General features: G+C 62.8%; 1 protein-coding gene across 3 annotated transcripts; it reads left to right on the top strand.

The window, feature by feature from the left end:
• The first annotated feature begins 1,889 nt into the window (after positions 1-1,889).
• Positions 1,890-21,833, top strand: MICALL2 (MICAL like 2). 3 transcript variants are annotated; one of them, XM_017656344.3, is made up of 18 exons: positions 1,890-2,149; positions 9,656-9,704; positions 11,466-11,607; positions 12,538-12,725; positions 13,458-13,561; positions 13,727-14,506; positions 15,188-15,259; positions 15,880-16,148; positions 17,089-17,182; positions 17,961-18,112; positions 18,569-18,718; positions 19,224-19,288; positions 19,381-19,504; positions 19,600-19,690; positions 19,771-19,844; positions 20,576-20,690; positions 21,177-21,223; positions 21,601-21,833. In XM_017656344.3, exons 1-18 carry the CDS (start codon positions 2,007-2,009, stop codon positions 21,693-21,695), a joined length of 2,754 nt encoding a protein of 917 aa, XP_017511833.3. In that variant the 5' UTR covers positions 1,890-2,006; the 3' UTR covers positions 21,696-21,833. The 3 variants fall into 3 exon arrangements, with proteins under 3 accessions (XP_017511833.3, XP_017511832.3, XP_017511835.3); XM_017656343.3 differs by having other exon boundaries at positions 1,891-2,149; positions 18,566-18,718; XM_017656346.3 differs by lacking the exon at positions 15,188-15,259 and having other exon boundaries at positions 1,891-2,149; positions 18,566-18,718.
• Positions 21,834-23,634: the final 1,801 nt, after the last annotated feature.

Below are 23,634 nucleotides of genomic sequence, written 5' to 3'. Positions count from 1 at the left end.
GGCGTTTGAGCAGGGGGTGGCATGCTCCCGTTCCTGTTATTAAAGAGTTTGTGTTGAGAACAGGTGGCTGGGCAGAAACAGAAATGCAAGCTTACACCAGGAGGTAGCCCTGGAGGTGGTTCCTGCCAGATCGGATGTGGGCAGTGAGAGGACAGGGCAGGAGCACCCCCAGGCTTGTGGCCCAAACATCTGGGAGGAAGGAGTGCCATGGAGGACTGGTGGCTGGCTGTGGGTGGGGCTGACTTGGGGTCATGGAGGAGGGGGTGAGTGCAGGGGCAGAGGCTCTGAGGCCAGAAGGGGCAGTGTGGGGGTGGGTGGGAAGGGCGAGGCCAGGGAGCAGCAAGGGCAGGTAAGGCTGGGAGGCATGATAAAGGGCCTGGACTTTATTCAGAGTGCTCAGAGGCCAAGCAGGGAAGGGCTTGTCTGACTGGCTTTTCCAGAAGGATCCCTGGGCTGCTGCAGAGGAGTGGACTCTGGTGGCCAGAGAGCAAGCAGTGGGAGAAGTGGGCAGACCAGGGTGTCCTTAGTTGGGGGCCCTGGAGAGCAGCACAACATGGCGTGTGTGTGGTGCTGATGGGGACACCACCCCACACGGTGCCTCCTAGGTCACTGTCCCCAGAGGCCATGGGGTGGCTGGTAGGAGTGAGAATGAAACAAACCCCTAATCATGGAGCTCCAGCCCTTGCTCTGCTGTTCCCTCCAAGGAAGGTGGGTTGCCAACCCTGTCTGCCTCTTGTTCACCCTGAGGCCCCACCACCACCAGTTGGTCTTTCCTCACTGGCTTTTCCAGTTCTCCGAACTGCTGCCCTGGGGGGTCAAGCAAACCCAGCTGGTTCCTGGTTCTGGGATCAGCCACCAGCCCGGCTGAATGGCATGACATCGCCCTTCGTTCTCTTGCTGGGAGCCCCCAGCAGGTCAGGACAGCGACCATCCCAGGTTCCCCTCCTGCCTGTCTAGCCCCTGCTTGCATGTCCCCTGTGACGGGGAGCTCATCATCTGTTCCCAGGTCTCACTTGCTGTGGGCTGCTGGCCACTCCTCAGGCCCAGCTGCAAGAGAGAGCTGGGCTGCCCTGTGCTGGCTTTGGGCCAGGAGGCCTGCTCCAAGGGGGCATGGAGCAGCTGCCCTGTCACCTGCAGGGGCCACTTGCGGAAAGAGCCCTTCTTCCTAACAGTGGGCCTGTCTCCACAAGCCCGGGGGCTACGTGGCCAGGCAGGTCATCTCACATTTCTGGTCAGTGACTTTGGTCCATAGTCCAGAGATACTTTTCCTTAATTACAGGTCACAGATGCTCCAAGTGGGAAACCCCGAGGGGGCTCCTGTCCTGGAAGTGACTGGGGTGGACAGGCCCGAGGAGGGGAAGACCTGGGTGAGCACCCCCGTCCCCACCAGCTGGGCCACCCAGGAATAGCTTCCCTTCCCCAGCCTCAGCTGCCTGTTCAGTAAATGTGGCGGGTGGTCCCTGCCTTGACCAGTACACCCGCTGGCGTGGGAACCCAGATGGGAAAGTCCTTTGAAAACGCAGAAATACGAGAGGTGTTCTGGTCGTACTGGGGGTCCCGGGAGGTCAGCCTGGCTCCACCACTTCCTAGCTGCGTGACCTCGACAAGCCTCGGTTTCCCCGTCTGTAAAGTGGCCTTCTTTGCACGTCCCCACGGTTGCGGGTGGGGGAGTAACGGGGAGGCGTTGAAATGAAAGGAACTCCCGAAGCCACCCTGGGAACCGGAGGACCGGAGGACCGGACCCCAGGGCGGGCACTGCCCATTCCTCGGGCTGCGGCAGGAGGGACGGAGGTGGGTGTGGGCGGGGCGGAGTCTGTCGCGGGCAGGGGGGCGGGCTCGGCGTGCGCGGTGTGGGGGCGGGGCCCGGTGGGGCGGGACCTGTCTGCGGAGGGGCGGGGCCTGTCCGGCGGCCGGCTCGCCCTCGGGCTCACTGTGCGGCTGCGGCAGCTCGGCCCCGGGCGCTCGGCTTCGCGGCACCGGCTCCTGCCCGGGCGCGCGCACCTCGCATGGCGGCTATCAAGGCGCTGCAGCAGTGGTGCCGGCAGCAGTGCGAGGGCTACCGGGACGTGAGCATCACCAACATGACCACGTCGTTCCGCGACGGGCTGGCCTTCTGCGCCATCCTGCACCGCCACCGGCCCGACCTCATGTGAGTAACCTCCGCCCCGGCCGCTCCTCAGGGGGGCCGCCCGCCCAGCCGCGCTGCCCGACCGGGACATGTGCCGCCCGCCGCTTAGTCACTCTGTGACTCAGGCCGGCGCGCGGGGCCGCTGCTATCGCCTCCCACCCTCCCTTCCGGGCTCTCTGAGCCCCTCGCTGCCTGGGACCCGCCCCCTGATGGTGGGGGTCTCGCTGGGCTTCAGGCGTGGTACTGGCCCTCTCCTGCCTGTGGGGCCCCTTAAGAATGAGGGCCGGGGGCGCGAGGGAGGGGCCGACTCAGAACTGCAAGTGCAGACCCCCGGGTCTTGTGGGCCAGGCCTCCACACCCTAGGGCCAAGGGGCGCGAGATGGTGGCTGCGCCCCTTCCCTGGGAGCCAAGGGGAGGGGACCGGTCGTCACCCTGCAGGAGGGTCTTAGAGTCACGGCGGGTGGCTGATCCTGCCTTGTTGCTGGATCTTGTCCCCACCTGGACCTGCTCCTTTGGTTATTCACTCAGCAAACACTGGTTGACTGGGACCCAGCTTTCTGGACAGAGCTTTACCCAGTCAGGCCCAGGCCCCTGCCTCACCGGCCTAGGTAAAGCTGCAGGGCAGAGTGCCTGGCTGGGTGGGTGGTGGCTCAGAAAGCCTGTCTTCCGGACTCCAGCTGCCACTCAGGTGCCTTCGGGAAACTGTAATATTTAAAAACGTTCTCCTGGGAAGCCAGGGGTGGGGTGAGTGCACATTTGCTAGAGAGGTCTTGCTGTACAGATGGGGAAACTGAGGCCCAGGGGGAGACACCCTTGTTCAGAACGCAGAGCACACCAGGCAGAGCAGGAGTTGGCACTTGGGGCTCCTCCCCTGCACCCAGGTGTCCTCTGAACTCCCAGGGACTGGCCCCAAGCACCACTCTCTACAGGGAAGCTAGTCTTGAGAAAGAGGCCTGCACGTATTTCCTCCTGCTGCCCAAGGTTGTGAAATGCATCTGTGGAGCCTCGAGGGGGTCCCCATGTGGTATTTAGGCTGCAGTCTCTGCTCCCTGCCCAGAGATGTGCCTTGGTCGCCTTGGAGGCAGAAGGCGTTGGGCAGAATGTAATTTTGTGAGTGGGCCCGGGACAGGAGACTGGCAGGCTGCACCTCAGGGTGCATGCAGGGTCCCGGGTAAAGCTGGCGGGACCAAGCCCCGGAGCCTGCACTGGGCCAGCATGAGAAGTCAGCAACTGGAGGGCAAGTTGGTGTGGCTGTCTGCCCACCCAGCAGCCTTGGGATGTCAGCATGGGGGTAACTGGAGATCTGGGGCCTTGCCGAGACCTGGGAGCTTCTATCTGCTCCCGGCTGTGCTGGGTTAGAGGCCTGGGTGTGTGTGCATGTGCCTGTCCCAGCACGCATTGCCTGAGGGGGAACACTGGCATGCACATGTGGGTGTGCCCAAGTGCTGGCAGAAACAGACGTCATATAGCTGTTCGTTTAACCGTTACTGAGCGCCTGCCCTGTGCTTGGTATGATGCTGCATGCTGTGTATGATCGCCTTGACTCCTGCCTCAGGGAGTGACATGTGGTCACAGGGACAGACAGTGAACAGGTGAGTAAAAGCTCAAGGTAGCTCCAGAGAGTGGTGAGGGCTGGGGCAGAGAGGAAGAGGAGGCCACCCACCCACTTTGTTACATGTGAGCATCAACTTTTCTTACTGCCAACTTGGTTATTGTCCACTTGCCCCGCTGGACTTTCAGCTCCAGAGGAGTAAGGACGTCCAACTGCTTTGTATGCTGCTATGTCTGCAGTACTTGGAACCATGTCTGGCACACAGCAGGGCTCGGTGTTGGACAGCTATAGATAAGGGCATGCCCTTGGAGCTCAATAGATGTGATAGGAGTTCGGTTGGTTTCACTGCAAGGTGGGGAGGAAGCCATGTGACCCCAGAGGTGGAGATTGGAGTAATGGGGACATAAGCTGAGGAATGCCTGGAGCCTCCAGAAGCTGGGAGGGACAAGGAACAGAATCTCCCCAAAGCTTCCAGAGATTCTTGGCTGACACCTTGAACTTGACTCCGGACCTCCAGAACTGAGAGGGGACATGTCTCTGTTTTAGGCTGCTGGTTGTTCAGCACAGCAGTCTTGGAAAGATTGCACACATTTGATGTACAGTGGGGTGTAGTAGGCGCTCCAGACCCTGGCTGATGGGACGCCGTGAGTGTAATTGGGAGTGTGTGCTTGGCAGTGTGGGCACATGTCTGTCCACCTGCCCCAGCCTTTTGTCCTGCCTGTGTTCTGTGTCAAGCACCCCTCCCCTCCCTCTGGTCCCTGCAGTGCATCTGGGCAAGTTGGGGCTGATGGGGTCTTACTGCAAAGCCCTGTGGCTCCCCCACCCCTGCAGGGGGGCAGGAAGGGAAAGAAGCACAGGGTGAAAGGCAGGTGCAGGGTGCTGTCCTCTCAGGGCCCCGAGGTCAGACTTGGGGTGAGACCCACCCCCACACCGCCTGACCTGTGAAGCCTGCCTGTTGGGTAGCAGGAAAGTGAACATCCTGTCTCCTGACTTGGCCACCAGGAAGTCCTTCCCTTTACTTCATACCAGTCCTTCCTGCTGCATGTGAGCTGTTTCCTGGTGGCCCTCTCCGACAGCAGCTGTGAAGGAGCTGGGCTTGGCCTGGAGCCAGCCAGGTGAGGGCTGGCAGCTGCGACGCTAACTCCAGGTTCTGTCTCTGCGTGCCCTGGTCTGGGAGTTCACCTGTGACCCGCTTTGGTGGCCCCTCGGGGACCTGGTTGAATCCTCTGCGGGCCAGGAGACAGGCTCACCTAGTGAGGCTCCTGGCCTCTCCAGCTGGTTGGCCCCGCCTGCACTGCTGTCACTTTTCTGTAGGAGTCTTGAGGGGGCCGCCTGTTTCCCCAGTGACACCACATCAGCTGAGCAGCCAGGTTACAGTAAGAACACCCTGAACAGCCGGGCCCCTGCCTCCTGGGACTGACCTGTCAGGGCTGGAGCGTGTGGCCGCGCTCTTTCCTTCCGCCTGACCAGGAGGGCCCGAGGCCGCCAGGGGCCAGGCAGCGAGGGTTGGCAGGCGCCCTTCCTGGCAGCAGGCAGAAGCCTTGGCTTTCTTGGGATTCTGCCCCAGGGGTGTTTAAGGAAGGAGGGCCAAAGCAATGAAGGCTGGGCCGTTTGTGGGGGCCTGGGGTTGAGGGCAGGGTATCAGAAATCGGGTCTACTGGGCCTCCCCACCCCTGTCCTGCAGGTCCCTCCAGGCCCCTCAGCTTGGGAAGCTGATGTCAGGGCTGCGGCCAGAGCAGGGGGCAGTTCCCTAGCATAGCAGGGCTCCCTGAGGTGTGACCGTTGTGGGGGGCCAGGGGGACTCCCCCAGGAAGCCCCTAGCATGAAGCTGGGACGCAGCACCGTTTCCCTTTCTGGGCCAGAGCAGGGGGTGGGCTGGGCCAAGCAGCCTGCCTTGGGGCAGCAGGAAGTCGCCTGGGGACAGAGGCCTTCTGTTCTCTGGCCTGAGGGCCTGCTGCCCAGGCCCCTGCTGTGCCTTCCAGGCAGACTCTCCAGGAGTGGGGGTAGGGACTGCCAGCCCAACTCCTTGGGACAACCCATCCCAGCACCCGGTGATGTTCCCCTCAGGCCACCATGGGAGGCCCAGGGCTGTCCTGGCTGGGCCTGCTCCAGGTCCGGGGTGGGGGGCAGGGTCTGCTGTAGCCTGGCAGCCAAGGTGGAGGTATCCCAGTAGCCCACCAGGTTCAAGAAGGTGGGGGCCCTGAGACCTGGCTTTGTGCCTGCCTAGGACCCTCCCCTGCGTAGGCCTTAGTGAGCCCCTTCCTTGCTGGCCTTCTTTCACCCCTGCCTCAGTGCCTCTTGCCCTGGCCCCACTCTCCACTTCTGGCCTCTCCCCCTTGTCTCTGCCCCTCTCTCCTCTGTCAGGTCTCTGTCTCTCCCTCTCCCCCTCTGTTCCCTTCCCTTCGGGATTAACTCCAGATGTGCTGGAGATGCCTGGAAAAGCCTTTTCCTTCAGCCCCCTCCCAGCCCTGGTCCACCCCCACCCCACCCCCACCATAGTGGAGCACTTGGTTCTAGGAAGTAAACAGCATGAGGTCAGCTCTCCAGGAATTTGGAAGGGGGTACACATTCCCAAGGGCTGCAGAAAGCTGGGGGCAGGGGGCCAGCTGGCTTGACCCTCTGAGGTCACTGGCTGTGGGCAGCATGGCCGGTGGGGAGGGCAGTATCCCAGGCTCTTTCACTCAGGCCAGGCTAGGCTGGCACATGCTGAAGTGGGGCAGCAATGGGCAGACCGCTGACCCAGTGAGTGCCTTTGTGCAGCTGTTGTTGAAAGAATAAACGAATGCCACAAAAGTCCCTACTCACCAGGCAGTGGGCACGCTAATTCCTCAGCATTTGTAGAGCACCACTATGTGCCTAGCTCCATGGCAGGTGCTTGGGGTCATAATGGAATGTAACTGACTGAACGACAGAACTGGAGGAGAGAGATGCCCCAACTTGGGGTCCCTGCCCACCCCTGCACCCTGCAGGCTCTCTGCTGAGGGTGGTAAGCTCATGCATTCTGGTCCTGCAAGGCCTTGACACAGGCTGGCCACCTCCCCCAGGGTCAGCCGCCTCCCCAAGGGTCAGTCAAAGCTGGGCTGTCAGTACGCTAGGCTTACCAAAGGGCAGAAAATGGGGTGACCTGGGTCACTGAAAAGCATGGCCTCATGGTTTAGTACAGGCCCTGCTGGGTGTGGGTAGGGGGCTCCTTCTGGGGCTGTGGGGGGGGTCTGCTCTAGGCTTTGGTTCTGGGCTTGTAGACAGTGTCCCCCTCCACATGCATCCCTGCCTCCAAACATCCTTTTGTATAAGGACACCATCTGTTTTGGGTCAGGGCCGTCTTCATGGCCTCACGTTAGCTTGAGTCTCTCTGTAAAGACCAGTCTACAAGTAAGGTCACTCCTATGCTCCCCGGGTCAGGACTCCACCAGTTCTTTTTTTGGGGAAGGGGAGCTGTATCCCACCAGGGGTCCTATCCCCCCGCCCTGCTGGCAAAAGGCTGGCATGTTGGACTTCCTGAGAGGGATGGGCAGGGCGTCTGTTTGGTGCTCTGAAGGGATTTGTGAAGTAGCCTCGATCGTGCAGTGGGGTGAGCGTGGGGGGTGGGGACCCACAGGGTGCCTCTGTGAAGGGCCTGACAGGGTGTCAGAGATGGGAAAGGGGGTTCTGTGCATAGGGACCAGCGCGAGCCAATGTCCTGAGGCCAGGAGGGGGGCTAGTCATTGGGGAGCTGGTCCAGGAGGGGTACATTGGCTGGGACTGCAAGGTGGGGCCTTGAGGACCCAGGGAGGAGTGTGGATGGGTCCTGGGGGGGATGGTCCCTGAGCCAGGGGAAGGGCAGTTCTGCAGCCACTGATCTGACACCGTGGACCCTGCCAGGAGTGTTGGCACCACTGTCACAGGCCTGGTCCACCTGGAGTTCTGGCTCTGGGTCTGGAGGAAGAGAGGGCCCTAGGGTGGGCCCCTGATCCACAGTGGAACACTGGCAGGGGTAGGCCCCCTTCTGCTTGTTTGGAGACCAAACAGAGCATGCTCTCTGCCTTCCTGGCACAGGGCATCTTACCGAGGACATGGCTGTTCCGGTCAGTGACCTGGGGCACGTCTGGAGAAGAGATGAGCTTTCAAAGGGGTGGGGGTGGGGTGGGGTGGGGTCCCTGGCACTGAGGACAGAGGGGCTGGTGGGCTGAGAGACCCCTGGGGTGTCAGACAGAGACCAGCCAGGCACATGCCCATGGGAGTTGCTGGGGTAAGCCCAGGGTGCAAGGGGTTGGCTGGCCATGCTGACACCCTTCCTGCTCCTTCTGGTCCTTTGTCCACCTGCAACAAAGCTCCCACGCCTTGTCCTGTGCTCAAAAGCATGCTGTGTGCTCATGGGTGGTCTAAGCATCTGGAACACGTTACCTGGGAGGTGGTCCAAGCGGAAATGGTGAGGTTTCCCTGAGAACTGGGCAGGTTGATGGACGACAGGGCTGGAGGTGGACAGGGCCTCCTGGAGGGGGTGAGCAGACCACAGGCGTGACCCGTTCCCACTCCCTTGTGTGGCCCCTCCCTGCCCACTCCATTTCCTCATTTGTGCAATATGCCGCCCAGGGTCAGGGTGGCAGGTCTGTGTGTGAGGGCTCAAAGCCAGGCTGCAGGGTCTTGCCCCTCACTGCCCCCCCCTGCCCCCAACTGAGACCTGCTGCCCTTCGTGGCTGTTGAGGCCGGGGCCATCAAATTCACCATCAGGAGCTGCTCAGACAGGGATACTGGGTCAGCCTGTGTGAGCCGAGACACGGCTCTCAGCCTGAGCCGTCTCCTGTGCTGTGAAGCTTCCCAAACAATCCAGTTCATGACAAAGGGCCGAAGCTGTCTTCAGGACCCCACAGACAGTGATGAGAACAGGCAGACAGATCCATATTTAACCAGCCCTCCTGGAAATGTCAGCCCGTGTCAGCCAGAGTGTCCTACCTGCCGGGGTCCAGCTGCGTTTTCTCTGGGAGTGTCCTTTGGGGTGCCTGTGTTCCGTGTGTGCATGGCTTCCCTGGGCTGGTGCAGGCTTCTCTTTCCTTTGGGAATTATCTCTGTGCCCTGCGCCCCTGCAGGAAGGCTGCAGTCCAGGAGGCCTGGGGTCTCTGCCCCTGGGATGCCCTATACCCCTGTGGTCCAGGGTGTATGTGGGCCTGGAGCTCTGATAGTCTCAGCTCTGAGGTCTGCCCCCCCTCAAGAAGATGCTGGGCACCTGGTGCCCCACTCCCGAATGAGGATGCTGTGTCGAGGCCTGGCTGCTGGGCGTGGCCTGGCTTTGGCCGTGTCTCCCTGCTGTGTGACCCCAGGCAAGTCAGTGGGATCCTCTGGGTGCCTCAGGCTCCTCGCCCAGGGTTTAGATGTGGATAGCATCTGCAGGTGCGGGTGTATGTTTGTGAGGACCGAGAAGGGCACTGCTTGAGGGGTTCTGGGTGCACAAAAGGAGGAGGCAGGGTCCTGGCCAGTGGGCAGCATGGAGCTCCCACACATTGGCCCTGGGAGCCTCTTGTGACCCACTGTCTTCTTAGCCTGAGCCGTCTCTCGCACTGCGAAGCTTCCCAAACAGTCAGGGACATCACCCTCCCATGACCCACCAGGCCCATGAGCTTCTCAGGGTTTGGGAGCAGCCTCTCGGAACTGTGCCCCTGCTGGGCTGCCCATGCTGGTGCTTTGCTCTCTGGGCCTGCACCCGGCCACCTCTGCCTGAGGAGGGGCAGTGGGAAGGGCTCAGCTCCCACAGGGCCCAGAGGTGAGGGCTGTGGCTTCAGGGCTGACTGTGCTGGCCGTGCCCAGGTGACCCGAGGGGCTGAGCAGCTTTGCCCAGCCAAGAGCAGGGCCAGAGCCCTGGGTGCCCAGCCTGCCTTCTTTGGGCCGCTGTGTGACCTCCATCCCAGCACCCCTACTGGACAGTGTGACCTCTGAGGCCCTCCAGCCCCACCCTTTTTGGATGCTGAGCTGCTTTAGACATGCGTGTTTTTTCTTTCCAGAAACTTCAGCACTCTCAGGAAGGAGAACGTTTATGAGAACAACAAACTGGTGAGTGCCCCGTTCCTGCCTCAAAGCCAGCTCAGCTGGGTCTGCCCGCACCCCCAGCCCACACCCAGGGGACTGTCTGCTGGGGCCCTGACTGGCTGGAGCCTTCCTCAGAGCAGCCTTGGGAGTTGTGCCATGGCAGATGTGCCCCACAGCCGCTCCACAGCCTGGTGACCCCAACTCCTGCTCTCGTCTTTCTCTGCACAGGTGTCAGGGGGCAGAGAGTGGCCGGGACTCCTGCCCAAGGGACAGCGGTGTCCAGAGGTGGCTCTGGGAGAGCAGGACCCCGGGTGGGTGTTGGAATGGGCTATTGGCCCTTCCCTGCCCTGTGGGGCCAGCTGCCCCTGCCCTGCCTGCTCAGCCCTGATGCCAGGCTGGCCTGGTTCAAGTCCTGCTGCCCAGTATGTTTCCATGATGCTGGATGAGCTCCGTTAGTGCAGGTGCTGGTGCACAGAAAGGTGGATGCAGCCCTGCCCTGGACCAGCTGTCTAGTGGGGAACAGACAGCACAGGCCCTGCTCAGCATGCGGGCGCGTGAATTTAAACTTAGGGTGAAATGAAATGACACATTCACTCCACAGCTGCACTGGCCACATTTCACACCCTCACTAGCCACACATGGACAGCTTGGAATAGAGCATGTCGGTTGTCACAAGAGCTCTGACTGCGGGAATGAGCACATGAAGCAGTGGGGGTGGGGGGTGCCTGAGGCCCCACCAGGGGAGGCCTGGCCAGTAGCGGTGCAGGTGGACATGGGAGAGGGTGTGCCTGGTGGGGGTCCTGCTGGGCAGGCAGCTGAGTCTGGAGGGCACCTGGCCAGGAGGAGGAGCAGAGCAGGGAGGCAGGGGTAGGCAGCTTTGGGGGACCTGGCTTCTGTGAAGGGTGCTGTGCTGAGAGCCACTCCTGGCCCCTGGGACCTGTGGAGAGTGTGGGGGCGACGAGGGGGCAGCAATGGGGCTCAGGTTCTGGACGTATTTTGAGGAGGCAGTTGGAGACCTTTGGTCTGGCGGGACAGTCGCTGCTGTGGGCTGCAGGTCTGGGAGACCTAGGAGTCCCATTTTGGACAGATGAAGATTGGGGTGTCACTGTCAGATACCCATGTGGGGGGCAGGCAGGCAGTTTAGGGAAGTCAGCAGAGATTGGGAGCCATCAGGTGAGGTGGGTAGTTTCTAGGCAGGAAACTGGCCGGGGTGGTGGAGGGGAGTGAGGAGGGGCAGAGCCCCACATCCCACTGTGCTGGCGGGCCAAGGGTTGGGGGGAGGGCCGGGGTCTCCACCCCCTGCCCCTCGTTGCCCAGTGCACATCCCTGTCTCAGCCTGGAAGCTGCGTACCCCTGGCTCTGGCTCCCGGACATAGGTGTCCTTGGGGAGGGCCACCCTGTGGGAAAGCTGCTCCCGACCACATAAGGTTAGGTGTAGGGGTGTGGGGGTGCTCCAGGGGGACCTGAGAGTAATATGGGACCAAAGGCCCTATAGCAAACAGCCCAAGACAGGGCAGGGTCCCCTTGGGTTCCAGCACGGCCCTGCTGCTGTTTTCTGGAGCCCACCGGGACCACTCCCGGCCTCTCCGATCCTGCAGGGTCAGGGTACGACCTCCTTTGCACAGACTGGTGAACTGAGGCCCAGGCGATCACCAAGGCCGAGCAGATACCTTCCTGGGCTCCGAGCAGTTTCTTGTCCCTGGCCCCTCTGGGAGGAGCTGGTGGCCTGGCCCAGGAGAGAAGGGGCCTCTCATCCCACCCCTGCTGACCACCCCCCTCTGCCAGGCTTTCCATGTGGCCGAGGAGCAGTTGGGCATCCCAGCCCTGCTGGACGCTGAGGACATGGTGGCCCTGAAGGTGCCCGACCGGCTGAGCATCCTGACCTATGTGTCTCAGTACTACAACTATTTCCATGGACGCTCCCCCAGTGAGTCCAGGGCTGGGAGCCAGGCATTTGCCATGCCACCTGGAGTCCCCCAGCCACGCTGTGGCCCCCCACACTCCCAGCATGTCTCCCGCCCTGCCTGTCACCTGCTCCCTTCCAGGGGCTGCCCCTTCCTCTGGGCCCAGGCTCAGCCCCACGGCTCAGCACCCAGCATTGCCAGATGGGCAGGCCTTCAACTTGTGGAGTGGGCAGGAAGGCGTTTCTGTGGCCACTGTCTGGAGCTCCCAGCACTGCAGCCTCTGCCCAGGGGTCCATGCCAGCCCCCAGCCCCCTCTGCCATCTGCCCCCTGAACAGCTGCCCCCGCCCCGCCCCTCCTGCCTCTCTGGCCTCAGTCGCTTGTGCACCCCTGGGGGTGCCCACAGCTCTCGCTCAGGTGGCTTGGCAGACCCCGTGTGGGCTCCCAGGCCTGTCCAGATGCCCCCTCCCCAGTTTGGTCCTGACCTCGGGCCTGCAGTGAGGCCTCTGGCAGGGCAGGGCTGGGCAGGGCAGCCCAGAGGTTTTATTCTAGCTTCTTTGTACACCACGGCTCAGCACCCTTCCTCCCTCCCCCCACATTCCTCTCCAGGCCTTAGAAATCCCCGGAATTGCTGTGGGCACAAGGCCAGCCCCGCCTTTATATTCCTACTTGTGGAGACACAGAAAAGTCCCTTTTCCCTGACCTCAGATGGGGGTTCAGAGCAGGACGGGAGGGGCGCAGGGGAGGCCGGGCCTGCCGGGAACTTGCTTGCTGCTTACTCGGTTGCTCCTCCCTGGCCCCCCTGACAGCGGGAGCTGCCCTCCCACGCGGCTCCAGGCCCCGTGCTGGGCTCTGGACCTCTAGGGAACCAAGACCAGGGGTGACCCTGGGTGTTTTCAGAGCCAGTGCACAGGGCTGGCCTGGGTCCCCTGACCTTATGTGTGTCTCCTACCAGTTGGGGGCATGGCTGGTGTGAAGAGGCCCCCATCAGACTCCGAAGAGGAACCGTCTGGGAAGAAGGTCCTGCCCCAGCCGGCCAGGCCCTTGCCCACCCCGGCCCGGGGGCAGCCACTGTCTCCAGTCAGCACAAACCCCACTGTCCAGCAGAAGGATAGAGGTGCAGAGGGCCACACACTGAAGGCTGTAAGCCCCCAGCCCTGCCCTCCCCCTGGTTCTTGGGTTTCCATCAGCTCAGAGCAGGGCTTGCAGGCCAGAGTGGGACCCCTAAACCACAGGGCCTAGGATGGGGTGGGGTCCCTTTGGGTCCTGGGCATGGCCTCTGCTGCTGTTTATTGAGGCCCACCGGGACAGGCTTTCTGAGCTTTTCCAACCCTGCAGGGTTGGAATATGACGCCATTGTACAGACGGGTAAACTGAGGCCCAGGGAGGTTGCACAGGCCAGGAAGACCTTTCTGGGCTCCACATGGGTTTCCTGCCTCCAGGTGGGGCCAGGGAAGAAGGCTGGTGTGTACTTTACTCCCAGGCCAGTCCTGCAAGCTGAGGGGGGGTATCCCCACTTTTCCAAGAAGGTGGAGACTGAGGACTGGGTGCTAGCCTGTGGGTGGGTACTCCCTTCTGTCCCCAGGTGGTCACGCCAGGCTCCAGGAGCTGGAGCCACACATGACTCCTGGACTCTGGGAACTGGGTTGATTTCTGTGCCTCTGGGAGGGAACAGCAGGTGATGGAGTCTGCCCGTGGTCCCCTGAGACCCTGAGTCAGTCCCCAGCCCCTTCCCTTGGAGCCCAGCTGCCCTGTGGACTCGTTCCCAGCTCTGTAGCACAGATCTTACCCACAGAAGGCAGCCATGGGGGCTGGGCAGATGACGTGTCTCGGCCCCTGATGGGGCTGAGAAGTGTCGATGGGCTCTCCCCACAGGGCCAGGCCTCAGCAAGCAGCGCCTGTGGGGTGTGTGGCCAGCACGTGCATCTCGTGCAGAGGCACCTGGCTGCGGGGACCCTATACCACCGGAGCTGCTTCAGGTGGGTCCCAACTGGCACGAGCGCCTGCTGAGTGTCAGTGCCCCAGCGAGGTCCTCGGTGGCCTGTGACTTCTGTGAGTCCAGGCCTGCACACGTGGACATGGGAACACGTAGTGCACACTCCTGGGAAACCCTGGTGCTCCCTCACGGGCCCTCTGCCCCCCAGGTGTAAGCAGTGCTCCAGCACGCTGCAACCGGGCGCCTACCGGGCCACCGAGGAGCCGGGCGTCTTCGTCTGTTCCAGCCACCACCCCACAGCTGCCTCTGCAAGCTCCACATCACCAGGCCTGGCCCCCAGGGGACCAGGAGCCATCCCCACAGACTCCCAGCCCCCCAGTGCCCCACGGGAGCCGCAGGAGGTGAATGGGCAGAGACATGCAGGATCAAAGGACAGCCCAGAGGCCTGGGTGCCTGTGGTGAGCCACTCAGCTGCCAAAGGCCGCCTTCCAGCTGTAGCAGGCCCTGCGGCCAGCACCCCCGCACACACCCACATGGGAAACCTTGCCCGGCCCAGGTTCCCAGCAGGCCCTGTGGGTGGCAAAACCGGCACCCGCGTGACCAACAGCTCCCCGGCAGGGTGGGCGTCGCCGGCACAGGACACAGCGGCGGTCAGTCCCCATCCCGCCATGACCCCGAGTGCCTTGGACCCTCGCCCCACCATGCCACAAGGCCGGGTGACCCCCCAAAGGGCAGACCCCCAGGTCAAGCTCTGTTGGAGCCCAGCATCTCCAAGTCCAGCGGCTGCCCCAGCCTGGACTCCGTCAGCCACTAGGACGCAGCAGGCCCAGGAGAGGTTCTTCCAGACACCTGGAGCTGCCACCAGCCCTGGCCAGGTGCCCGCTACAGCTGGTGTGCCCTCTCGGGACCGCAGCAGGGAGCAGGCGCTGAGCTTCCTGCAGAAGGCCCTCCCGGCGCTCGGGGAAGCTGGTGCTCAGGTGCCTGGCAGGTGGGTGGGGAGTAGGAGCTGCAGGGTGGCCCCTGCCTGGCTGGGTGATGGTGCGCTGTGCTGCCCCCAGCCTCAGTTTCTTCTTTTAGGGAACAGGGAGAATGAGATGGGACCCAGAGTGCCTGGTCAGGGGGAGGGGCACAGTCATTCTGTGAGGCCACCTTTGTCCGCTCGGGGACTGCCATCAGCACACAGTCCTGTCTGGAGGTCCTCCAGGCTGAGGTCCTGTCAGCAGGTCTGACTCCAGCCACCCCTGCCCATGTCCCAGTGCCTGTCCAGTGGACACAGAGCAGACAGACAGGGTGAAGGAGGGCCACTGTGTCAGTGTCCTGGGGCTGCCAGGCACAGCTCCACAGCCCAGGGGCACACAGACATCTACTCCCTCTTGGTTCTGGAGGCTGGAAGTCAGGGTGTGGTCAGGGACACCCTCCTAGGGCTCTGGGGGGCTCCTTCCACCTCTCCCAGCTCCTGGAGACCTCGGGGGTCCCTTGGCTTGTGGTTCCGTCACAAGCCCTCCCTCCACCTTCCTTCCATTGCCACTGGCCATCTCCTCCCTATGTCTCTGGGTCCCCTCCTTCTCTGTCTCTTACAGGGACATCCGTCATTGGTTTAGGGCCGCCCTAATCAGGGCGACCTCATCTTAGCTTGGTCATGCCTGCAAAAACCCTATTTCCAAATAAGGTCACACTCCGAGCTTCCTAGTGGACATGGATTTGGGCGGACACCTCTCGCCTCACTGCGGTCGTCTAGTGTGTAAGGAGGCCCCACAGCTGGCTGGCTGGCAGTGCTGTGCCTACCTTATGTACCCACCCCTTATTTTGGGGGAGCATTCCTGGCTCAGAGCACCTCCATCCCCATGGGAGAGCAAGCCTGCACTGCCCTCCAGTGCTGGGGTGTCCTGGGTGCCTGGGGGCCCCCTTGGGAGGTCTTCTGGGGGTGTCTGGCTGGGACAGGGCCTGACTCCTGGGAACCCAGCCTGGTCCCCACAGGAGCAACAGGGGGAGAGGAGGGTTGCATGGTAGGGGGCCCAATGCTGCTGTGGTCTAGGGAGAGCATCCCCACCCTGGGCCCACTGGGTGCTGGCTGGCCCATGGCTCTGGCCAGGTAGGTGGAAGGAGGGCATGGGGTGCAGACTTACCTGCACACTGTGTCCTGGGTTTTTAAATCTCTGCCCACACCGGAGTTGAACATGAGGGTGAGATATCAGGCACTGACCAGGGCCAGAGGTGGATGCCTCAGAGGGCTGTCCCTCTCCCTTAGGAGGATGGCATTGGGAACCAGCTACCAGGGGAGGCCGAGGGGCTTCTGCCTGATCCATACTGGGAGGGGCTTCTGGATTCGCTCGTGCCCTGATGCCTGACTTTCACCTGCAGGCCTGCCCGAGCTGCCTCTCCTGCTCTGAATCCCCATACCAGGACTGAGGGGCCGCGAGCCAGTCCATCAGCCAAGCTGTTGCCCCCGGCATTTCCCCGAGCCCTTAGCCCCCCTGCAAGGACTGAGCTGCCGGCCCCCCTAACTGTGGGTACCAACTCAGGGGCATCCACGCCACCCCAGGCAGGCAGGAAGAACTCACCCGTGTCCTCAGTGGCTGTCAGGGAAGGTGCTGGCTCCAGGCTGCAGCCGGAGGCCCCACTGGCAAAGGGTAAGTGAGAGCCCCTTTGTGGGGGGCCAGTGGGGGATTATGGAGTCTGCAGCCCCACGGTGTTGCAGTGCCCAGGCTCCTGCTGGTGGAGCACTCTGCTGCCCCGGCCTGCGGTTCTGGACCATTGGCTGTTCCTCAGTCTGGCTCTGGGGACCCTGCCCCTGGGGCCTGCTGTCTCAGCCACACTGCCTTGGAGCTTCTCCTTGCCCAGGCTGCCTGGCTCCTGAGGGTGGCAGGTCCCTCAGGGCTATGCTCGCCCTGCCCCCTGCCCCAGCCTGCACTTGCCAGGTGCTCTGTGGTCCATCCCTCTGTGTCAGTGTTCTTGGTGACAGTTACTGCTCTCTGGAGTTTCCCCATCTCAGTGGCCCCTTCTCCTGGGGCTTTGACCCTCTGTTCCTGCATGTGTCTGTCCTTACTTTCCTGTCCTGACTATGAGCTGCTTGCCCTGAGGGTCCTGGGCCACACGTGGCTGTTTCGTGGCCTCATGCTCCCGGGGCTGTCAGGTTCGCTTTCTCTGGGCACCCGGGTGTTTCCTAGGGGTGGCGTTCCTGAGCTGGGCTCAGAGAACACACCTCACAAAGCTTCCCTCCTTTCTGTGGGCTGAGTCCCTACGAGAAATCCACTCTGCTCTGCACCGGGAGGCCTGCAGAGAGGCTGCCATGGCTCAGCCATTCATCAAACAGGGTCCATGGGGCTCACCCAGCCACACCCTCCCCCATTTGGCAGCAGGGAAGGTTGAGGCCAGGGAGGGAGGTGATTGCTCCAGGCACACACAGCACAAGTGGCCTGGCTGGATGTCCTGGCCCAGCTCCTAACCATAGCTCCCAGTCAGAGTGGGGTGTCTGGGCAGGACAGCAGCTGGAAGAAGTCCAGCCTTCCCAGGAGACCCCCCACTCCTGCGGAAACCCCTCATGGGACCTGCCTCCCTGCCTCCACGCAGGCCCGAGTGCCAGCCCCCGGGAAGGCCAGGAGGACGGGCCTGCAGGATGGAGGGCCCGCCTGAAGCCTGTGGAGCAGAAGAGCCCAGCTGAGAGGTGAGGGGGGTGTTCTGGGGGGCTCAGGCTGCCTGGACCCACCCTGGGTTTGTGCTCACAGGAGCTGAGCAGAGCATATGCCTGGGGCTAGCACAGGCCCTGCACACAGGGTGCTCAGCAGATGCCGGCAGGGGCCTGGCAGCTCACACGGACTGGTGGCTGCTCCCCAATCAGAGACGTGCGCACACCTGCTTGTATGTGCCAGTCACGCTAGCAGAGCCAGCTCATACCTGCCTGTGACACGGCCACGTGCCCATCGTGTAACTGGAAACTGGGAGGGTGGCCGTGTGGGGAGGGTTCCTCGGGGCCCCTGGGATCCTCAGGCCACTGAACTGGCCTCAGTGGCCAAGGAGGTGAAAGCCCATAGGCTGGAGCATGCCCACCAGGCTGGACCCCCACCCTCATGGTGGCTTCAAGGCAGGGGCAGCTCCCCACAGAAAACCGGATAGGATCAGAGGGAGAGAGGCTCTGTGGCCTAACCACACTAGCCTCCTGGTCTCTGGCACACTGGGCTGCAGGGCTCTGCATACTTGGGGGCCTGAACACAGGCTGGGTGTCTGCCCACATGTGAACCTGAGCACATGCCCACACCATGGAGGCGGGTGCATGCATAAACCTGCACCTGTGCTCCAGGGGTGTCACAGATTGTCAGGGATGTGGGCCCCAGGTGCACCATGAGGTCCTCCTGTTCTTCAGTTGGTGTGCTTCCCTCAGGCCTGTCTGCACAGGGCCATGGGGGCAGCCCGACCCTCCCCTGGCTGACCTGCCTTCCCTCCAGGGCCCTGGGCCTAAAGGAGCCACGGGTCCCCAGAGAGCAGAGGGCAGGCAACACACCCCAGAAGGCCTCGAGAAGCTCTGAAGAGGGCATCCGCATCACCCTGACTCCTCTGCAGCCAGACAGGACACTGAGCGCCAGACCCAGCCCCTCAGGTATTGCTGGGCAGATGCCGAGGGGCTCCTGATGCCCACCTGGCCCAGCCCAGCCAGGAAACACAGGTCTGGGTGGGCTCCTCCTCTGGGGACAGCTGTCTGGGCATGCGGAGACGGTGGCCCTGCTCAGCTGGTGGCCCTGGTGACAGTGTGGGCATGCACCAGTTTTGTGTGTACATGTGTCTTCCCAGAATGCTCAGCTGCTCCTGGGCCCATGTCCAGCCCCATGTCACTTCCTGTGTGACCTTGAGCAGCCCACCAGCCCACTGGGCCTATTCCCCTGCCCCAACCATGCTGTTTTAAGGGTCAGGATTCTGCCATCCGTGGGTAGGCGTGAGCAACAGGGCTGGAGAGCTGACCCCTGTGTTGACTGGGGAGGGCCTGTGGTGTCTGTGTTTGGTGGGCCCCACCCGGGCCTGGTGCCTTGACCCTGCTCTGTCTTCTGCCCACCAGCAGCCTCATCCCCCTCCCCGTCATGCCACCGCAGGAAGCTGGCCGTCCCTGATAGCCTGGCCAGCTCTGGAGACTGGCTAACACCCAAGCCATCTGGGCAGGAAGCCCCAGCCCAGAGCTGGGAGGAGAAGCCCCCTGCTCAGGGCAAACCAGGTCAGCTCAAAGATGCCCACCCCTGTCTCTGGGGTGAAGAGCGCTCTGCAGAGGGGAAGGCGTCTGGTGGGGACTCGGGGGTGACTAGGAGCTCAGTGGTCCCAGAATAGGGGGAAGGGCATGCCGGAGGAGCATCAGCCCTACATATGCTTGGAGCAGGGCCAGGAGACCTGGAGGATCCACAGGGAGGGCCGGGAGGCCTGCACAGAGGCCCTGGCTCCTCCTAGTGCCTGGTTCACAGATAGCTGAACAGTGGGGCATCTGCTCTGGGCAGCCTGCAGATGAAGGCCAGGGTGCTGGGCGGGTGTCCGGTGCTGCCGACTTGGAGGAGGGCAGGGCCAGGGGTCATGGGGATGGGGCCTGGGTCTGTCTGTGGACTCTCCCACTTTGGGCACCAGCCAGGTGCTGCCTGGGAAGCCTGGAGGCAGGGGTACCCCAAGGAGGCGGGGCTGGGTTGTCAGGCTTGGGGCCCCTGGTCCAGGAGGCTCCACTTGCCCTTTTCCAGGGAGGCCCTTGGGCTCGGCCAGTGTCCCTGCTTACCCTGGCCAGGCAGCAGCCGCTCCAGTCACGGTGAGTAGGCCAGGGAGTCACCCGGCACGGAGCTCCACCCCCTGGGGCGTGGCCAGTGCCCACACCACCCCTCACCACCGCCCTGTCCCCAGTGGCACCCCGACTTCGTGCCCCCTGAGGAGATCCAGAGGGAGGTGCAGAACATCGAGAGGCAGCTGGACTCCCTAGAGCTCCGGGGCGTGGAGCTGGAGAAGCGCCTGCGGGCCGCCGAGGGGGGTGAGCCATGAACCCCCACCCCCAGGCCGTGCCTGAGCCCTGATCTCAGCCCGCCTGGCCCTTAGCACGCCTGATACTGCTGCCCTGTTCTGCAGATGCCTCCGAGGACGCCCTCATGGTGGACTGGTTCCGGCTCATCTATGAGAAGCAGCTGCTGCTCCGGCTGGAGTCAGAGCTGATGTACAGGTGGGCCCTGCATGCCGCCCCCCTCAGCAGGCTGGGTCAGCCAGCGGGCCCGGCCTCACATGCCTGCATCTCCTCGGCAGGGCCAGGGACCAGCGCCTGGAGGAACAGCAGCTGGACATCGCAGGGGAGCTGCGCCGGCTGATGGCCAAGCCTGGTGTGCCAGCCTGCCCATGGGGAGCGCAGGCTGGTGGGGAAGGGGCTTTCAGCCCCAGGAGTGGGCATGGGTGCAGGCTTGCTGAGGCCTCTCTGAGGCTGCCTGCAGTGGGCACCCTGGAGAAGCCAGGGTATGGGTGGTGGCATGGCCCACTCTGGAGCCCAGGGTGGGCTCTTACCTCCTCCACTTCCTGGCTATGTCATCAGCCTAGTCACTCCACCTCTCTGGGTCTGGGTTCATGCCCTGAAAAGTGGGGACAATACCCTCTCCTGCCGCCTCAGTGGCTGTGAGCATTGCAGGGTTGATAGGCGTAGAGCCCAGTGGTGAGTGCTGGTGAGTGAGGGGGGCTGTGGGTGATGCAGCTGAGCACCCTGGGAGGGGGCCGAGTGGCCCCCACTGCCCCTCCTTGCTGTGGGTGGGGGCAGCAGTACCTAGTCCTCCATTTGCACATCTTTGCAACAGGCAGATTTTGTGAGGATGGGTGAGGTGGCCTGGCAAGGGCTGGCGGTCCTCTGCGTCTGAACAGCTCTCCTGTACCCAACCCTCTGTTCACTCACCCATTCAGCCACTCAGGGAATGGCAGCCCAACGCCCACTGCAGGCCAGCAGACACCCCAGATGGCCCTGGGGCTCTGCCCCCTCCAGTGGAGGAGTTGAGCTTCGAGGTGTGGGGACCCTTCCCTGAGCAGGGTGGCCCAGCAGGCTCCTGCTGATGGCAGGCTGTCCCCACAGAGGGTCTGAAGTCACCCCAGGACTGGCGGCGGGAGCAGGAGCTGCTGAACCAGTACGTGAGCACCGTGAACCACCGCAGTGACATCGTGGACTCCCTAGATGAGGACCGGCTCAGGTGCGGGTGGGGTGGGGCTGTCCCTCTGCTCAGAGCCCTCCCCAGCTGGCCTGCAGGGTGGATGATACCCACCATGTGCCTTTAGCCCCAGCAGCCTGTCCCACTCTGGACCCTCAGGGTCAGCCCTGGCTGATGGACCTTTTTGAAATGATGGATGGTTCTAGAAACCGTCATTCCCTGTGGCAGTCACACGTGGCTTGCAGGCACTTGCAACATGGCCTGTGCAATAGACAGGATTTTACGTTCTGTTTTTGAGATACACATAGCCACGTGTGTCTCCTGGTGCCGCACTGGGCTGCCAGCTTTGTGACCCTTCCCACAGAGCTGTCCTGTCCCCATGTTTAGATAAGGGACCTGCCCAGCAGGGAGAGGGTGGGGACCCAGGTGTCACTTGGCTCAGGGCCCAGGTGTAAGAAGGACCAAGATGAACCCGTGCACCGCCCCCGAGGCAGGCTGCCCCTCACGGCCACGCCGTTCCTGTTTCAGGGAGCTGGAGGAAGACGAGATGCTGCAAAACATGATCCAGAATCTGGGTAACTGGGGGAGCTGGCCGGCGCTGGAGGGCTTGGGGCTCCTGGGGCAGAGGGAGCTGGGACCTTTGTGGCTGCTCCAGCCCCAGAACAGGAAGGATCTCCCTGGGGGGCAAACTCCTTGTCCCTCAAGGGAGCTGAGAAGTGTGGGGGACCATGTCAGGGTGAGGGCCATGCCTGGCAGGACCTTGCCCTTCAGGGGTGCCCAGTCTGGTGGATGTCCTGAAAGTAAACCTATGGGGCAGGCGGAGGGCTGGGCTTCTGCCAGCCTGGCCTGCAGGATCTGGGACCCCAGGGGGTGCTCTGAGGGGACAGAAAGGGCATTCCTGTGGGGGCTGTGGCCGAGAGGCGGGCAATGTCCTGAGTGCCCATTTCCCCAGCCCTGCAGAGAAGCAGCGGGGACGCGAGAAAGAAGCCCAGGTTCCGCCTGCCCAGGATCTGGTCCCTGAAGAGCAAAGGCGGGCTTCCTGAGTGAGCGGCCTGGCCCGGCTTCAGGACCCTCGCTGTGGCCTCAGCAGGGTGTGCACCGGGAGGGCGGGCCTGCGGGCAGCAGGAACTTGCAGCGCCCTCCCCGTGGGGTCTGAGCAGCCTCAATAAAGAGACTGACCACAGAGCTGGGCTCCCTTTCCCATTCGCCCACGGGCTCCTGGGTGGCCAGGCGCCTGGCCCAGAGGTCTCAGCTGATCTCCCAGTCTGCACCATGTGAATATGCTGTGGCCTTGAGCAGGTGCTGACCCTCTCCAGGCCTGGCCCAGGCCCTTTGATTTGGGCATTTTAGTGGCTTCCTGAGCTGGCTGTGGGGACAGAGCCAGGTCTATGCAAGGTGCACTCAGAGCTGGCACCCCAGGAGCTCCAAGCTCAAGATCTGTAACCCTGGCCTTTGGGGAGGGGCTGGCTGGGCCCTGGGATGGAGGAGTATAATGGCTGAGCCCCTGGTGTCCAGCAAGGGAGTGGGCTTGCCGCCCTCCCTGACTTCTGGGGACACAGTTGGGGTGGAGAAGGAAGGGGGGTAGCACCTCCTGGCAGCACAGACCTGGGTCCTCGCCCAGTGCTGCCCCTACTCCAAGGTAACCTGGAGAACCAGTTCCCCTTCGGGCCTCAGTGTCCCTGTATGTGTGAGGTGTGGGCTGTGGCTCTGTCTTCCTGTGCTGTCTTGAGCCACTGTGGGAGCCCATCAAGGTGGTGCCAGTGCACCCACATCACTTGTGGGGTACCAACCCCCAGCTGGTACCAGGCAGGATGAGACCCTGTGGGTCCCAGCCAGGACTGAGCCAGAGACCCAGCTAAGTGCCTGGGGTCTCATGGAGGTCTTACCACATCTGCTGCCGGAGGGTCCCAGCCAGGGCTCTGGGGACTTGGGGTCAGGGTGTGAGATGGGGCAGAAGGGGCTTCAGTCACAGAGCTGCTCAGCTCCGGCCTTGGGCCAGCGCACCACCCCTCTGAGCCTTTGGGGACCAGTGGGCTGCATGTGATGTGAGGCTGGACCAGCACTGTTGGAGGGGCTCAGAGACCCCTGCTTGCCCTCGGGTCACAGCAGGCCCCCCACGAGGCTGGAGAGGAGGCTGGTAGACAGGTAATGAGCAGACAATACGCTCAGTGAGGCCTGGGCCACGCAGAGACTTGGCCAGCCGAGCAGCTGGGCCTCGTTGCTCCGCGCTGGGTGCCATGAGTGACTCTGAGCAGAGGTGCTAGGTGAGGCCTGCATGTTAGGAGGGTGGGGGCGGCTGTCACAGGGCCTGTCTGGCACTCTGGCCTTGAGACCTGGGCCGCACGCTGCTCTCAGAGGCATGGCCCATCCTGGAGTGCAGCAGTGTGGCCTCGTCACCACCAGGGGGAGGCAGAAGCCAGGAGCTCCATTTACTGACAAGGAAACAGGCTCAGAGAGGCCATGCAACTCCCTGAAACCACACAGCAGGTTAGCTGGGGCCTGGCCCCACCTCCAGGTGATCCTGGGACCCCTGGGTGAGCTAGAGTATATTCAGGATCTTTAATACAGGGCAGGGAAGGGTTCCAGAGGGGATTCACACCAGTGGTTGGGGGGCTCACGTACACCCTGAGGGGGCCTCGGGCTGTGTGGCCAGGGAAATTTGGGGCCTTAGTACCCAGAGCATGGTGTGGACAGTGGAAGTGAGCTCTCTGTGCGTGCATCCCCTTGGCCCAGCAGGCCCCTAGCCCTACCGAGTGTGTATTGTAGACCTCAATGCTCTGTGCACTGCCTCTTGCGGACCAGGACCTCCCTCCCCTTGGGGCTGCCTCAGCTCCACTCACCCACTAGTATGGAGCTCCCACTCCGGGGCTCTCCTACCCTGGGCTCCCGCCCTGCCTCCCTGGGGACCCTCCAGCAGAGGCCACTGCCCAGGTGGCTGTGGCTAGTCTGGTGGGCCTGCCTGTCTGCCCGTCACCCTCCCATCCCA

This window comes from Manis javanica, chromosome 10 (genome assembly GCF_040802235.1).
Source record: "Manis javanica isolate MJ-LG chromosome 10, MJ_LKY, whole genome shotgun sequence".
Classification (NCBI taxonomy): domain Eukaryota; kingdom Metazoa; phylum Chordata; class Mammalia; order Pholidota; family Manidae; genus Manis; species Manis javanica.
Note: the sequence above shows the minus strand (reverse complement) of the source record. Positions and strands in the feature narration are given on the sequence as shown.

Bases quoted from the DNA above. Each gene is read 5' to 3' on its own strand.
- MICALL2 (XM_017656343.3), top strand. From the start codon at position 2,007: ATGGCGGCTATCAAGGCGCTGCAGCAGTGGTGCCGGCAGCAGTGCGAG. The intron at 12,726-13,457 runs GTAAGCCCCCAG...CTCTCCCCACAG, and splicing joins AGGGCCACACACTGAAGGCT to GGCCAGGCCTCAGCAAGCAG. The intron at 18,113-18,565 runs GTATTGCTGGGC...TCTGCCCACCAG, and splicing joins CGCCAGACCCAGCCCCTCAG to CAGCCTCATCCCCCTCCCCG.